Genomic DNA, 15,969 nt, shown 5'->3' on the forward strand with positions numbered 1-15,969 from the left:
TGCAGCTTCAAATCATGGATGTGCAGCAGGTCTGTGATGCTATCATGTCAATCCAGACCCAATCTGAGGAATGTTTTCAGCACCTTTTTGAATCTGTGGAGAATTAAGGCAGTACTAAAAGCAAGAGAGAGGCCAACCTGGTAATAACTACGTGTACTTAATTAATGGCAAGTGAAAGGTTTGCCAATTCTGTCCACGTTTATTTTGAAAATCCCCACCGGAACAGCACCACTGTACCGAGGTATTTGACTTGACAGATGGCAGGCGGGAGACGCTCCTCTCTCGGCTGTCTCTCTCGGTCCGTTGGTCCATCCCGGTTCTCATTGTCTCCCCTGTTCACTCCTTGAAGACAACCCCGAGACGACCAACTAAACTTAGCCGTTTTTTTCCCGCTCACACCACACACTATGCTTTACGTTTGGAGACTTACCTCGACCTGAAAATTTACCCCTTCCCTCTGTGTATGAAATTTGGACACGCTCTTCTGTTTTCTTGTTTTTGTTTTTGTTTTTTCGTTTTTTTTAAAAAAAAAAAACATTGTATAAACGCGTTGGCAGTAACGGAGACAGCACCGACTGAAGCAACCATCGGCTGACGGGCTTGACAAGACAGCAGTTGTGCCATGGATCTGATGGGGAGATGAACCGAAGGAGGAGGAGGACTCATTAGCCAAAAAGCGCCCCCCGAAATCAGCTTCCAGCGGTTGTTGACACCTCACAACATTTTTATCAATGACCGTTTTCTCACTGGATTAAACACCACAGCTATCGGAACATATAAGACAGGTTTGGGACCTAAGTGTTGGAGATTTGAAATAAATATATAAATAAATAAAACGCGGTTTTTGGTGAAGGATGTTGCCGCTACATGTCCGTTACTTCCCCTGAGAGGAGAGGAGCTCGCCTGTGTGAAAAGAAGCAGGGACCACTTTCGCTTGTTTTCTCCACCCTACAACAAATTAGGCTGTTTCACTCACACGAATGCAAGTGGCTCTTAATCGGATTACTAAACGAGGGATTTAATCTGGAGGGGAATACATCCATCTAATCTCACCGTCTCTCTTTCCCCCCCAGCCCTTCAGTGTCTTTAAGTGGCTGCTGGTGTGCTGGACTGTGTGACTTCCAGTGTGCTCAGCGTTGTGATGATGATGGTGATGATGATGCGACTAATCGAGGTGATCGCAGGTGATGTCTGGACAAGTGCAAACTGTGTAGAAATCACTGGAAAGTCGCTGTAACCTCTGCTGGATGAATGAATGAAGGAGCTGGATCTGACTTCGTTTCTGTCACATGTTTTGAAATGCAGCTGATTTAGCTGGCTACTAAAGTGCCCTCAGTTGCTGAGGCTTGGAGAGGGTTTATCTACATATCCAGCTCTGTGGACTTGAATCATCCCCCTCCCCAGAGGACGTACTGTTACAGGCTCAAGCAGTTGCCTTTCATTCCCTTCACCTCCAGAGAGTACAAGGGGGGAGCTGGTACCCTGTCCTCTGAGCCCGAGTGCTTCTACCTGGGCTGGAGGCCAGCCAGACGGCCCTTTGGGAGCTTTTGGATTTTGAAGGAGAGATTTTGGGGAGTTTCTGCTCCACGTGGACCTCCAGAGAGAGCCAGGAGGACATCATGGGGTGCTGCAGTGGCAGGTGCACCTTGGCCTTCATCTGTGGCATGCAGCTGGTGAGTGTTTACGTTACTATTGATCCTGTAAGGGGGGGGAAGTCTGGGTTAAATCTTTGAAAAGCTCCACAAACAGACAAGTTCTGATGGGAAAGAAGAAAAAAAGGCATCTTTATCTGGAGGTGGAGCAGGAGGAGAGGTGGGTGGCTGGAGAGAGGGAGAGATGGATTACTCAAAGGTCACATTTCAGAAGTTAATAAAAGGTCATGATACAAGGAATGATGTCGAATGACGAATATGAGAACTGAATAGAGGAATACTGTTGCCTGGAGCTCTGAGGCTGTACTAAGAGTCCATATAGAGGGATTGATGGAGGTGGAGAGTGATAGATGGAGGCACTGTAGAGAAACGAGGTATGGGTGGATGGCAGATGGATAGATATATGATGCGGGTACATGTAAAGCAAAGAAGGTAAAGACCCATTATAAGGTTGCAGCATCAGACGCTGCCATTCTGTGTCTGTCTGTCTCCCGGTGTATCTCTCTTTTACACCATCTGTGTCAGTGGAAACTGGTGCCAGGCAAGACAACTGGGAGGAGGGATGGTCTGTAGGTGTGTATGTGTGCATACATGTGAGGAAGTGTGAGGAGAAGCACAAACAGTTTTATTAGTTCTGTCTTGTAGCTTCTGCATAATATGAGGAAAATTTTTCCCGGGAGCAGAACGATGTAATGAAGCAGCAAGAGCTGCCAAATGGTTTAATGTGGGTGACCTGCTGGTAGATCATGACATTTCTTTTTAAACAGGCATAGTGGATAACATTGTTTTTAGGTAGCATGTGAATAAACATTGTTGGAATTCAGTTAATGTTTTTATTGTTGTTGTTTTTTAATTAAATTTTATTAGATTTTCAGGCTTTTTAGCCTTGTTTTGGTTAGTTTGTGACAAGCTTGTTGCCACCTTGGTTTCTGTATACCACTATATATAGTCACTACGCATAAACCTCCTGTAAACTATCTGTGGAAACCCTGCTTTTGCATTTTATTTTGTCTTTTATCATTTCATAGTTTTATATCTGTGTGTGTGTGTACAAGAATACAGTCTATTTGCCCAACCTTAGTTAAGAGGATACTATAGGAAATATAAATGTAGGCTGTTGTTTCTTCGGTAAGGCCGTTCCACTGTTTGCTTCGCATGTCTTTCAATAAAGTTGAGCGATATGTAAACATCTCTTGTACCTACGGCATCTGTGTTACTCTTGGCAGCTTAAAGGTATTTATTGTGAATTTCCGAGCGAAACAGTTAAATCCTACTTCTGGTTCCTCCCTTTATTCACAAAGGGTCGCCACAACAGGTAGCTGTTCAGCTTTGATTTGGCAGATTTTTACATTGGATGCCCTTCCAGACCACCGAGGGCTGGTGTCAGGAAGGGCATTAAGAACGTGAACAAACTTTATGTTGTAAGTGACTGAGTGCTGTGTTGTGGTGAAGAGATATCAGGAATTTCTAGTAGGACCTGGCTGTACGTTCCAATACCAATTTGTACCAGGGTTGACTCGATAATAGAATTTCAATATCAATACCCAAGTATTGCCCAAGACAATACTCGATACTTGATGCCACTTTTGAAACCAAAGGCAATGTTTTGACCCAGTAGTGCAACTGCAGAAGTACCAGTGAAGACTCGATCAAAATCTTGAAAAAGTTAACTTGTTAATTTTCAACTAATTTCCTCAATTATAAATTTGATTTAACAAAACAAGTATTTAGGATTAATTTTAGAGATTTTACTTATTTTATAAATTATTTAGACAATTTCACTACAGACCATAAAGTTAAAATGTATTTTATATATGTATTCCTCATAATAAACGAAGGGTACAACCAACAGCATAATACCTACCATATGTAAGTAACTTAATTGTTGTAGAAGAAGAGCATTAAAGAAAATTTAAAGATGAACTTTGGTTGAAGTGTGGTATTCGTTCTGCTGCAAGAATTATTCATCTTTTATCTGGCTACAGTCCACAAGCTGCTGCATTAATGGTTTCAGATGGATAATGTGGCCATTGGGTAATTGCTAATAATTAAACAGGTAGCACCAACGTGTGTGCCGGCTAGGTTAACATTCACAATACTTGTTTAATAATTCAGTGCTGTAAAACGGGAGCTTTACTGACCTCTGAAATTCCTCCTAAAATGTTGTTCACTCTTATGAACGTTAACTACTTGAAGGGGCTGCATGGGTGACTGTGCATGAAGATCGGCTGGAGGAGGCAAAGACGGCACTGTTTGTATAGAAACAGTTCCAAAAAGGACAGCAGGACACATCTAAAACATTTAAACACTTGCTTGTTAAAATGCCGCCGCTTGGTGGTGAATGTTTGAGGTCAGTTTTGGAGATTGTAATTAAAAAAATGTTCCTTTAAGAATAAGACAAAAAAAAACACTGTTTCTAATGGCTCCCTTTTAAGTCCTCAAACAGACTTTTTAAGCTGAGAGCATGACTTTAATTGATCCCCAGTTGTGAGAAAGTAGATGCCTTTACTTTTCTTTCTAATACTGTTATATTTAAGCTGCTCATTCTAGCTACATTTTAAACTAAAGGATTATTATTGCTACTGTACATAGTAGCTATAAGACTAACAGCCACAGCAGAGTAATAATTCCAGGCAAAGATTCTCCAGACGCTAACCCGGGGAAAATGAAGGAAATCATTCCCTTTAGGCAAAGCGGTACCACTCATCACAGAATAAATCCTGCATTTTCTAAAGATTTATGAAATGTTGCTGTTAGAGGATCTCGCTGTAGAGCTTTTGTCTGCCGCGTGTATGGTAGCCAAAGACAGGCTATGATATAGAATGGGACAGTGAACACGCATGTGAACAGAAATGCATAAACATGAGGTGAAACGCTTTGGCTGTTGCAGCCTTTGCAGTCATGTGCAGTGAGTGTGTGCAAAAGTAAAAAGCTATTGTGATGATGAATAGGAAGCTGTTAGCGGCAGCACGAAGCACTCTGTTTTCGATACAAAAGGAAAATATAGAGAAAAAAAACTATCCAATTTACCATAAAGATATTATGTGCATGACCCTCTTTGAGCGAGCGTGTGCTTGTAGGCCTATTGTGCTGTGAAATAGGACGTTGCACTGCTCGTTTCCATTCAAATAAAGACAGTTCTGTAAGTGAACACGCCCGCAGCAGAATGCCGATGAGTTTATCAAATGCGGTGCACACACTGTACGCGAAGAAACACACCACTGTGCTGTAAATGGGGATGCTGTGTATTTCCCTGTGTGAAGTAAAGGCCACGAGTGACTCTGTGTGTGTGTGTGTGTGTGTGAGAGAGAGAGAGTGCTTGAGAATGAGATGCTGTCACAGAGATAGTCATTGTATCTAATGCGGTGGAACTAATGCTATGCCATAGTCAACAACATGTTTTGCTCTGTTAACCGTTGTAATAGCTAAGCCAGCTGATGAGCTGGAGGTCTAACACTACTGTATGTTTCAGCTTGGCCGTGCACGGTTAGCATCTGCAGCTATTCGAGCAGAGGGCTCGTGAAGCATCACAAAAAGTGCTCGTTTCCACTCTTCAAAGACATACATTTGAAGACATTTTATTCCTGCGGTTCCCTCACCAGAAGGCACGCTGCTCTCAGTCCTCTCTGCTGTGAGTTAACCACATTGACCACAGATTAAAGACAGCCTCTTACCCTGCCTCAGACGCCCCCCTGTTAGAAGTAATTGTTTTTGCTAAGTGAGCCTCCGCCTAATTGGGGAGCTTGTAGAGTAGGAAGCAGCACTGGTCCAACCCAGTATCACGGCAAAACATGTAATAGACACAGCGCTCCACCATGTCTTTTTCACGCTTTGCCTCTCCAAAGTGTAAAAAAAAAAAACAGTGGACCGGCATGTCTGTTGCAAGTTTTGGTGCAATATCGGGTTGACTTATGTAAGGGAACTGATGTCTTATGTAACTCCTAGCAGCAGTCTTTCCCCCTGCTTCATTAGCTAGGTTAATTGCTAAAAGCTGATGTCGCCACACCTGAGAGAGATCAATGATCCAGGTTGGAGATATGTCTACTTCACAGCTGACGTCAAAGCGTGCAGAGTTTAATGGATTCTATCAGCCAAATGTATATATTTGCCTGATTGTTTTTATTGGTCTTGCTTTTTTATTAGTAATGTGTAATTTAATGTCAGCAGTTAGTTCAAAGAAAAAAGTGTGCTGCTTTTCTGATAGCGCTCGATGCCAGTCCAAATCGTTTTCTTTCTTTTCCTCACAGCCACACTTAGTAAGTAAAGCTAAAGGGACTATTGACTTTGGGGGATTGAATAAATGGTTATATTCTCAGTGAATCAAGTAACCTCTAAAGAAAAAAACGTAAAATGTAATTACGTCCAAGGTGATGGCTTCATATCCCTTGATTTGGATATGAAGCCATCAAAACAAACAAACAAAAAAAACAAAACAAAACAAAACAAAACAAAACAAGAAAACAGCAAAAGCTACAATTTTCTTTTACACTTACAAAAGAGAGAAAACGAGTAAAACAAACGCTCACTTGACAAAGAGACCAGCACAATTAAAAGTAATATACACTCATTGGACACTTTACTTTTTACTTTGTACATTTAAGTACAGTGAACTTGCTATCTTCAAGAAATTATTGTATTAGTTGAGCTTTGTGACATGTTGATGTTATCCTGCTGGAAGCAGCTATCAGATGGTACCCTGGTCACAAAGGGACGGCCATGGTTCCTTCATGACCGCTCAGGCTGTGGCATTTAAAAGATGATCAACAGGTACCAAGAATATGTCCCCCATAGCGTTACACCACCATCACCAAGCTGAACTGTCAGTAGAAGACAGGGAGAATCAATGCTTTTGTGTTGTTTACACCAAATTCTGACCGAACCATCTGAGTATTATAGAAGAAACAAAGATTCATTAAACCGGGCAGCATTTTTCCAGTCTTTTAATGTCCAATTCAAATATGGTGTAGCCTCGATTTCCTGTTCTTAGCTGTCAGGAGTGGTGTGGTCTTCTGCTTCTGTGGCCAGCTACTTCAAGATTTAATGTATTGTGCATATTTAGAGATGCTCTTCAGCATACCTTGGTTGTAACAAGTAGTTATTTGAATTACTGTACCCTTACTGTCAGAGCGAAACAGTCTGGCCATTCTCTTCTGAAGGCAAGTCATTTTTTTCCTCCCAGTCAACTGACACTCATTGGATATTTCCTCTTTTTTGGACAATTTTCTGTAAACCCTAGAGACGGTTGTATGAGAAAATCCCAGCAGAGCGGCAGTTACTGAAATAGAGTAGCCCGTCTGGCACCAACAAGTCACTTCAATCACCTTTCTTCCCTATTCGAGTTGAGCTTCAGCAGGTCCTCTTCAACATGTCTACATGCCTAAATGCCTAGAGTTGATGCCAAATGACTGGCTAATTGTATATTTGCATTAACAAGTAGTTGAACATGTGTATCTAATAATGTGGCTGTTGAGTGCATATTTATTCTAAAGACAAGAGTGGTGTTGTCATCTCTAGTGACTAAAAAAATGAGCAAATGAGAGACTTTCTCAAAATAAAGTCTCGTTGACTATAAAAGTGGCGTCCTAATGAGCCCGTAGCAACAGCGTTGTCATGTTGTATTACATGCATAAAGTTTTATGGTGCTGTGAGCAAGCTGCGTTATAAGAAGAAGATCATACAGCTGAATTGAACAAAACAGCCATAGAGTACACACACACAAACACAAACACACAGATACATGCCATGCCACTGGTGACTCAGTGCCTGTGGCGATGGTTCAGGTCTATGTTGCTATAACAGCCCAGAGCAACCATCAACTGCTGCCACAGAAGTGATGACTAAATTATCTAAGGGCGTGAAGGGTAACAGGACTGCAACCGTGGCCTCCCACCATTGGCTGGTTGAGTCGAGCTTTTGAAGTCGGCCGGTGGGTGTTAATGTTGATGGAACGGTAATTATGTTGTTGATGTGTACATTAATTGAATTGAGGTAATGGAGTAAAATGATGGGCTTGTAATTCAGTGTAGTGCACAATTACAGTGAGATAATAACTGGTAATCCAGAGAAATGTAATTGATCTCTCAGACTGTCACAACAGGAGAACATTAATCTAAAAGAAATTTTCTCAGAAACTGAGGTAAGTGCTTTTTCTTAAAAAAATTCTCTTTTACACGACTGGAATTGCAGATACTAAGGCACATACCAAGAATATTTGACTTTGATCTCCTGGCAAAGTAAACTTATTTTCATGTCTCCTTTATGAGGCTGTGGGACAGTAAGCGTTCAGCGCTTTCAAAGCTGAGCTGTGTGTCCCAGCACCTTAGAATTAAACAGCAACAAAGAGCAAGACATCAGACATAAAATATTTAATTGGAATTAAAATGTTGATTGTTGAATGTTGATGTCGCTCTTTGTGCTACAGCACCAGATTAGGGTTTGCTGCAGCATTCATTTCTTGTCTTTTTTACAGTAGTTATTATGGTACTGGTATATTTTTTATCATCTTTTTCATTTTGAATCACCATTTGATTTTGATAACATCTCTGGAGTGGGTGGCGCTCATAGGGATCATTTTCTGTGGAAGAAAAGTCATATGATGCATGAAATACCCATTTTAGCTTGCTGCCAACAACACCCATTTCATTTGAAGTTTCTTTTGAAACATTTGACCAGACACACATGTATTTTTGTATAATTTTACAGTTTTATATGGAATGAGGTTATGCAGAGAATGACTGTAGGCTATCAGAGGCAGTGTTTATCTTACCGTGACAGTACGATCATGTGACATTTCCACCACTGAGGGACATGGTGAATAATTTACCTTTTAGAAGCTGCAAAATGGATGCAGAAATGGTATCTCAGCATGTGCACCACATGTTTGAAAAAAAGTGACTTCGTAACCATCAAAACTCAGAAACTAGTACTTAACCAAGATGTTTTGGGAGTTTAATAGAACTCATTTTTATCTTGAAGCTGGCTTAATAACTTCAGCAGAACTGGTTTGCAGATTGATATAAACAGTCAATTTCACTTCAGCATTACAATTTGGCAAAGATGTTCTCCCACTCAGTTTGATTGTATCGTATATCCCTTTTTTTTTATTAGTGATCTTTAGTTGCAACTATTTTGCAGTGTGCACCATCTCCCGCTGTTGGTTTTTTCAGCATTTTAAAGCAAATCCACTTTTAGAATGGGTTGAGTTTTCAAAGTGAACAGAGCTCTGCTCTTTGGCAACAAACAATCTTCAGACCTCCTTCCTCATCGCAGCAACTCAGCGAGATAAAAAAGGCTTTCCTATCCTTTATGTACAACACTGCTTTCAACAAAGGCCACACACAATCTCAGCTCTGAGTCTATAGATTTTCTGTCGCTCTTTCTTTTTCACACTCTCTAATTTGTCAGTCTCCCTTGCCCCAGGTCTCCATCTTTTTATATATGCCCACCCTCTGTGCGTATGTCTTTCTGGCCATTTTCATTTCTTTATCTCCACCTCCTCTCGCTGTCTGGCTCTGCTTGCAAGAATGCGGCCATCACACCTTGGCCAGGGACTTGACTGACAGCTCATTCACTGTATTTCAATAGCCTGAACACAAAGTAAGTCTCCACTCACTGATCTGATGAGGTAGTTTCAGTGTGCCAAATCAGTCCAACACTGAATCTCAGTCCTTGTAGAAATATCCAAGCTGCATCTGTATTGCTCATACATTCATGAATGATAGTGTCACATTCTGTGATTTTCTGTGAAGGTATGCTGTGTACAAAAGGTTATGTTTTAGGCTTAAAACTTTACTTTTTGATAACACTGACAGTTAGGTCTGAATCAGTTGACCCTGAACCTTACCTTAGTTATGCTGCAATAGGCCTAGGCTGATGGTGGCTTGATGCACTAAGGGTTTCATCTCCTCTCACTCCTTACACAGCATCATGACACAGGGTGTACCTCCTTTCACATCACTCTACATTTAATAAATATTCATTACTATTTCTGGCTTGGCTCTCTTCCACAGTGTGTCTTTTGTCCTGTCTTCCTCCCCTCATTCCCCGAGTGGCAACAGCAGATGGCTGTTGCCCCCCTGGAGGTTTTTTCCTATTATGAGGGAGTTTTTCCTTCCCACTCTTGCCAAGTCCTTGCTCATAGGGGATTGTGTGATTGTTGGGGTTTTCTCTCTATTATTGCAGGGTCTTTACCTTTTAATATGAGGTGCCTTGAGGAGACTGTTGTTGTTATTTGGCACAATATAATGAAAAATAAAATTGAATTGAACTGAATTAACAAAGAGTGACATATTTCTAAACTCTTTTGATATAGGGTATCGAGTATGTCAATAGGTTTTTGCTCTTTCTAATCTACTGAGTGGTCAGTTTCATGTTGTGTATGCAAAGTCTGATTGAGTGCATTGTTTGAAGTCACACACTTGAACTAGCGGATTATTACCAGATACATAATAACTAGGGGTGCAACAATACTCGTATCGATATTGAACCGTTCGATGCAGTGCTTTCGGTTCGGTACGCATATGTATCGAACAATACGATACAATACGATGCTGTCTGTGTTGAACGCTCAGTGGATCTGCGTTCGACTACTCCGCCTAGGCTGCACTGTCGAGTGCAGATCCACTGAGCGCAGCGCAAGCTAATAAGACAGAAGCTAAGCTCATTGCAACATGGCAACTGCCTCAACGCTACCCGAAATTGAACCTCCCCCACCCTCATTCAGATGTGGCGTTTGGAACTATCTTGGTTTTCATGTGAAGCATGACTATGATGGTAAGCGCGTCATGGACAAAAGTAAAACAGTATGTTGGATGTGCCACACAATGCTCAATTGGTGGGAACTAGTGCGTTAGCGCAGTTAGCTTGTTAACGTGTTAACGTGTTGACGCCGTCCAGCCCCACGCACGGGGCGATCCGCGGTAACTCGTTAACGGAGATTTGCCGCGTTATGCCGTTAATGTCATTTTAACGAGATTAACGCTGACAGCACTAGTGGGAACACAACGAATATGACTGCACATTTACGCCGACATCATCCTAGTGCAAAAACAAGTGGAAGCAGACAAATCAACAAGCACGCATGCTACAAACTTTACCCGAGTCATTTAGACAGCCGTTAGCACATAATTCTCCTTATGGGGACCCGATATGTTTAATATGCTTAATGCTTAATTTAATTATTTTGTTGTTTCAGCAACATTAAATTTAAAAACTGTACTTTTGAGTTAAAAAAAAAAATAAAAAAATATATATATATATTTATAATTTTAATAAATGACAAATTAAAAAGGCATGAACATTTTTTTGTACTGAAAAAATATCGAACCGAACCGAACCATGAATTTTGTGTATCGTTGCACCCCTAATAATACCCTATATAAGCTATCCCAGTCCAGTTAATGTGCAGACAGTATAATGAAGGTACAGACAGGAAAACAATAGATCAGTCAACCAGCACTAAGAAATAGTGCGTATATTGTGAGTATTTTTTGCAACCGTGCAGAAGTAATTTTTCTACTGTAAGACTTACATCTGCAGTAACTGAACTCTCCCAGCATAATTACACTGCTACTGACAGTCAACCTCACTAACAGATTTCAGGGCACTCTGCACTGTGGTGTGATACAAATTATCTTAGGTCAGACAATGGATCAGCTCTGTTCAAACAGATATTTTTAATTACTCAGTTAGAACCTCCGCCTCCTATACAGCCAAACGCTAACACCCAGCATATCTGCCTCTCCCTTTCTTTGTTTCCAGCATTGATCTTCACATTTGTGCTTACTTGCATCCACCAAATGCCTGATTATTTTAAAGGCTCCTTTAGACACCAAATGACCGCTTAAGCTATGAAGAAATAACTTTAAGGCGGAAGCAAGGTGGCCTGTTGTAACACTGCAGTAGTTCCAGCAGAATTCCAGCAGGCTCACCACCGCCTTCTTCAATACAGTAATAAATAATTCTTTCTGTACTAGTGTGGTACTTCTATAGTATATATGTACTATAGTATATCTGTTTTTTTGCTTCATTCTTTACTGACCTATTCAACTGTCTCTCCACTTAGTTGTAGTCTGATGTTGATGAACTCCACCTTCTTGAGCTGTAGCTAACAACAGGTAGCAACAGAGTCCCTTCACAACAGGAAGGTTTTGGGTTCAAATTCACTGCCAAATTCTGGCCTTTTTGTGTTTTCTCCATGTTCCTGGGTGGGTTTTTGTCGAGTTCTCAGGTACTCAGTACTCACAAAGGAACACATTCTAAATTATCCATAGGTGTGAGCGTGAGTGAATGGTTGCCTGTCTCGCTGTGTTAGCCCTGTGAAATATCCAGTGTGTCATGGTACCTGGGTCTATGACCCAGGGTTTTGCGTTTTGGGAATGTTTAAGTGTTTTCTAGTTTGTTATCTTTATTTTAGTTATTATTTTGTATTTGTTGTTACTCAGTATTTCATTATTAAGTGTTCCCCGTCCTCTTGTTTCTGGATTCCTGTTAGTTATTTGTCTGTTCCCCCAGTTTTGTTTCTGTGTCTGTTTGGTTCCTCTGCTCTTGCTCTGTGTCCCCTGGTCTCTCCCCTTCGTACTGTGTCTTCTAGTCTTGTGTCTGTCTCCTGCCTCCATTCCCCTTATTTTGTCGGTTCGAATCTTATTAGTAGATGCAGATTAGGCACCCTGTGACTAACTTAGTTATTGTATTTGGTATTTCAGCAATAAAGCCTCATTTATGTCCAGTTTTGCCTTTGTACTCTGCATCTTTAGGTCCATTTCTAACTGCCTTACACAGCATCATGACACAGGGTGTACCCTGCCTCTTCCCCTATGACAGCTGGGCTAGGCTCCAGCCCCCCTGCGATTCTAAATTGGATAAGCAGTTGAGAAAATGGATGGATGCAGCACCATACTTACATTTTACTGAAGTTGTTAAAATGAATGTGAAATTTTAACATCTGGAATTTTAGTGCTGTGAAAATTAGAAAGAAAGTAATTTTACTCAAGTGGTGAGCACCTGGACTATAATTTTCTATTTGGTTGTTAATGTGGGCCAAATTTTTGTGGAGCCATTCATTAGCCAAAGAAGTCTATTAAAAGCTGTCACCAAACAGTACATTATTTTGCAAAATTAGTTTAGTTCATTAAGGTTTGGACTAAGACCAAATGAAAAATGTGTGGGTGCTCTGCGGTGGTCTACCACTCATCTCTTTGCTCATGTTGTTTAAGAGAAGAAGTCTCATGGACAACATAAAAGAGCCTTTTAATGCTATTTACATGTTTCTTTTTGATAAATATTTTCTGAAAGGTTGAAACATGTCGCCCTGCTTTCTGTCTAGATTCTAAGCTAAAGCTACTACATCTACTAGTTTACTGAATAGCAAATATTTTAAACATTATTAAAACTTAGTTCACGAGATGCAGACTCACTCAGCATGTATAGCAAGAAGAAAGTGTGGATTATAGTCTGTGTGTTACAGTTTCAGACACAGACAGCTGCAGGCACCACAGAGGCATAGTCCTTCCTGTTATACTTCTTTGAAGTCCACTTGAAGTCTTCTCGAAGAGCGACTGTGTAGTTGGTGCATTGTACTTTAGTGCCCGTCTCCCCAGACAACTCTACGCAGTCATACAAACAGAGCAGCATGAATCACTCGGACACAAGTGGACCCTAGCAGCTTCAGAGAAACTATAACACCTCTGAAAGTATCTGTAGTCATACTCAAATCTTCTGGAAGGATGTACTACTTAGGCACACCTGTGTTTTGAGCTAAATGCTAACACTAATATCAGCACAAAAACAATGCGTAGATACTGTTTTAAACAGGCCTTAGGATGTTAAGCATCTTACTTTAGAAGGCTTTGCTGGATTTCTAAATTAAAGTCGAAGACTGTATTAATTGCCAGATTTAGATGAGAGTCTAATGCTAGTAGACCTGCGGGAGCAAGGTGCAGCCACAGACTGCGAATACATCACACAGGCACAAATTCCTGCCAGTTATTGTTAAATAACATTCAGGTGATGAGTCCTGATGATGTTGAAATTTAATGTTGTCGTCAGGTCCGATGTTCAATAGCCACTTGATGTAAAGTGTTTCTAAAAGAAATTGAAAGAAACATTTTCTCAGTCATAGAGCTGGACAAAAACATATAAACAGAATTATTGCAAAATAACTTTGTCCAATAAAGAAGCAGAGCAGCAAACTGTGTCGAAAGCATGTTTCCACAAATGGCAGGTGACATCACGGATCACAGCGCCATTCTCACACAGTGCACAGCTCATTGTTTAGCCGCACAATGCAAGATGTTGGAGTCTCAAGCAATTTTTCCTGCAACATGCCTTATGACAAAAAACAAAGCAACATAGTGATATCACAAATGCAACAGCCTACTTTATTGTGAAAGTCATTAGGCCAGTGAGCACAGTCAAAAATGTTGGATTTTAGCTGCTTAGTAAAGCAAGTGACTCTCATAACCAACTGGCCATAAACATTTCTAGCGACTTGTTCATGGTATACTTCACCTCTCACCCTACGACAGCTGGAGTAACCTTGATTTATATCGAGATATAAAGTTGTTGTCATGGTAATTTTTAACAATTTCTTTTAAACTGTTCTGTTTTGATGGTGAAATGGGTTAATGTACAGCATACATCTTTAATAAATTAATAAAAGTTTGAATTTATTTTGGATTTTGTGTAATCCATACAGGTTCTAATATATACACTGTGACTGATGTTTGGTTAAATGTCCCTCAGAAAGTTGCACCTCAACCAGAGATTTTTGGTTGCCATCAACAAGCTTCTGCCACAATTCTGGCTGGATATTTGAGCACTCGTCTTGGCAGGATTGGTAGAGTTCATTTAAATTGATTGGTTTCCTAGCACAAACCCCGCTTTTCAATAGGATTGAGGTCAGAGCTTTGGGAAGGCCGTTCCAGAAGCCTGTTAAAATAAAACTAGCATAAAATGACAGAGTTTTCATTTCTTTTAAATGAGCAGAGTTACAAATTCAGCAGGGGAATAAATAAATATGTCTCCCACACTATGCTGTGAAATCATTCCACCCTGACCGGTGGTAAGATTAGGAAAAAGAACAGCTCAAAAAATGATTAAAATTAACATGACATTCATGACCAAGATGCGTGGATGTAAACTTCTGACCAAAATTTGTAAATATACATATGAAAAAAATTGTTACTGTAAAAAGCAGGGTTCTTCTCTTAGGCTTAAAAAAGGAGTGCAACACAATGATAGTGTATCAACTCACGTTGTCATCATAACAAAGTCTGTGAAAGTGTGAAAGAATGGCATCAGTAAAGAGTGATTTTTTTTTTGTTCGACTTAGAAACGCTGACTCTGTATTATTGCACAGCTCAGTGGAGGCTTTAAATTGAACTCTTACACAGTTGGATTGTTTGTTCTATAGTCTAACTGACACTGACACGCATATTGTGAAATCACAGCTGCAAACCAAAACTGAAATCCACTGTGTGGTGGGTTTGTTGTGTACGTTCATGTGGCAGCACGCTGTACTATAGCACAAAATGTTTTTTGCTGGCATCGTTCAAAACACGTGACATTTACTGTGGAAAAGTAGTGAGATGGAGGAGGCTGTTGGTTCTTTTCTTCACTTATTTTTCTCTTTTCATATCAACAGTGCTCATCACAGAAACACACTTGCCTCAGTTTTAATATTTTGGGGAAAGCATGTGTTTTCAGCAGTTTGGCCATCATTTGGTTTGGTTTCTCTACTGTTGCGATGGAGAGGAAGACTGTCAGAGGTGCAAATTGGAGCTACAGCAATTTTATAAAGCTTTCAGATAAAACTGGATCATTTTAACTCTTATGCATTTTTTGTTTCACTTTTCAAAATTTGAACGTTCCAAGCTGCAAGAAAAACCCCAGTTAACCATTTTAATTACAACGATTCAGATCTTCATCTAAGTTTATGTTTTGTTTTTTTATTCAAAGGGAACAATGGAAATTTGTCATTACGAGCACTTAAGTTTGTGCATTGTTCAATATCTAGATTTAGCCGTACATACAAGTACTAAAACAAAAGGGGTTGGTGGAAAAATGGACTTTCAGTGACACTACTTCAGATAAGGACAAAATGTATTTGCTTCTTTGGAGAGAAAGAAAAATATTATGTTCCTTATTTCTGGGGGTGCATTGTTTCAGGTATGTGTGTTTTAATTGTGACTTAATTTATCTAAAGAATTTATTAAAAGCAGATCAGAAAGAATAGAAATGAACAAATAATAAATAGATTTATTTGGCCAATTATCGCCCAGTATTAGTTATTTGCTATAAGTATCAGTATTCATATTAG

At 40.2% G+C, this 15,969-nt stretch overlaps 1 protein-coding gene across 2 annotated transcripts in view; it reads left to right on the plus strand.

The window, feature by feature from the left end:
* The first annotated feature begins 249 nt into the window (after window positions 1-249).
* nkain2 (sodium/potassium transporting ATPase interacting 2) overlaps window positions 250-15,969 on the plus strand; it is a 107,760-nt gene continuing 92,040 nt past the window's right edge. Inside the window, exons 1-2 of one of the 2 annotated variants that reach the window (XM_006793088.2) lie at window positions 250-785; window positions 1,074-1,673. In XM_006793088.2, coding sequence (XP_006793151.1) covers window positions 1,620-1,673 — 54 coding nt within the window. In that variant the 5' untranslated portion in view covers window positions 250-785; window positions 1,074-1,619. Of the gene's footprint in view, window positions 1,674-15,969 lie in introns of both variants that reach the window. The other variant, XM_087852130.1, reaches the window with a different exon arrangement.

The sequence above is a fragment of the Neolamprologus brichardi genome, chromosome 15 (genome assembly GCF_056152115.1).
Source record: "Neolamprologus brichardi isolate AB-2024 chromosome 15, ASM5615211v1, whole genome shotgun sequence".
Taxonomy (NCBI): domain Eukaryota; kingdom Metazoa; phylum Chordata; class Actinopteri; order Cichliformes; family Cichlidae; genus Neolamprologus; species Neolamprologus brichardi.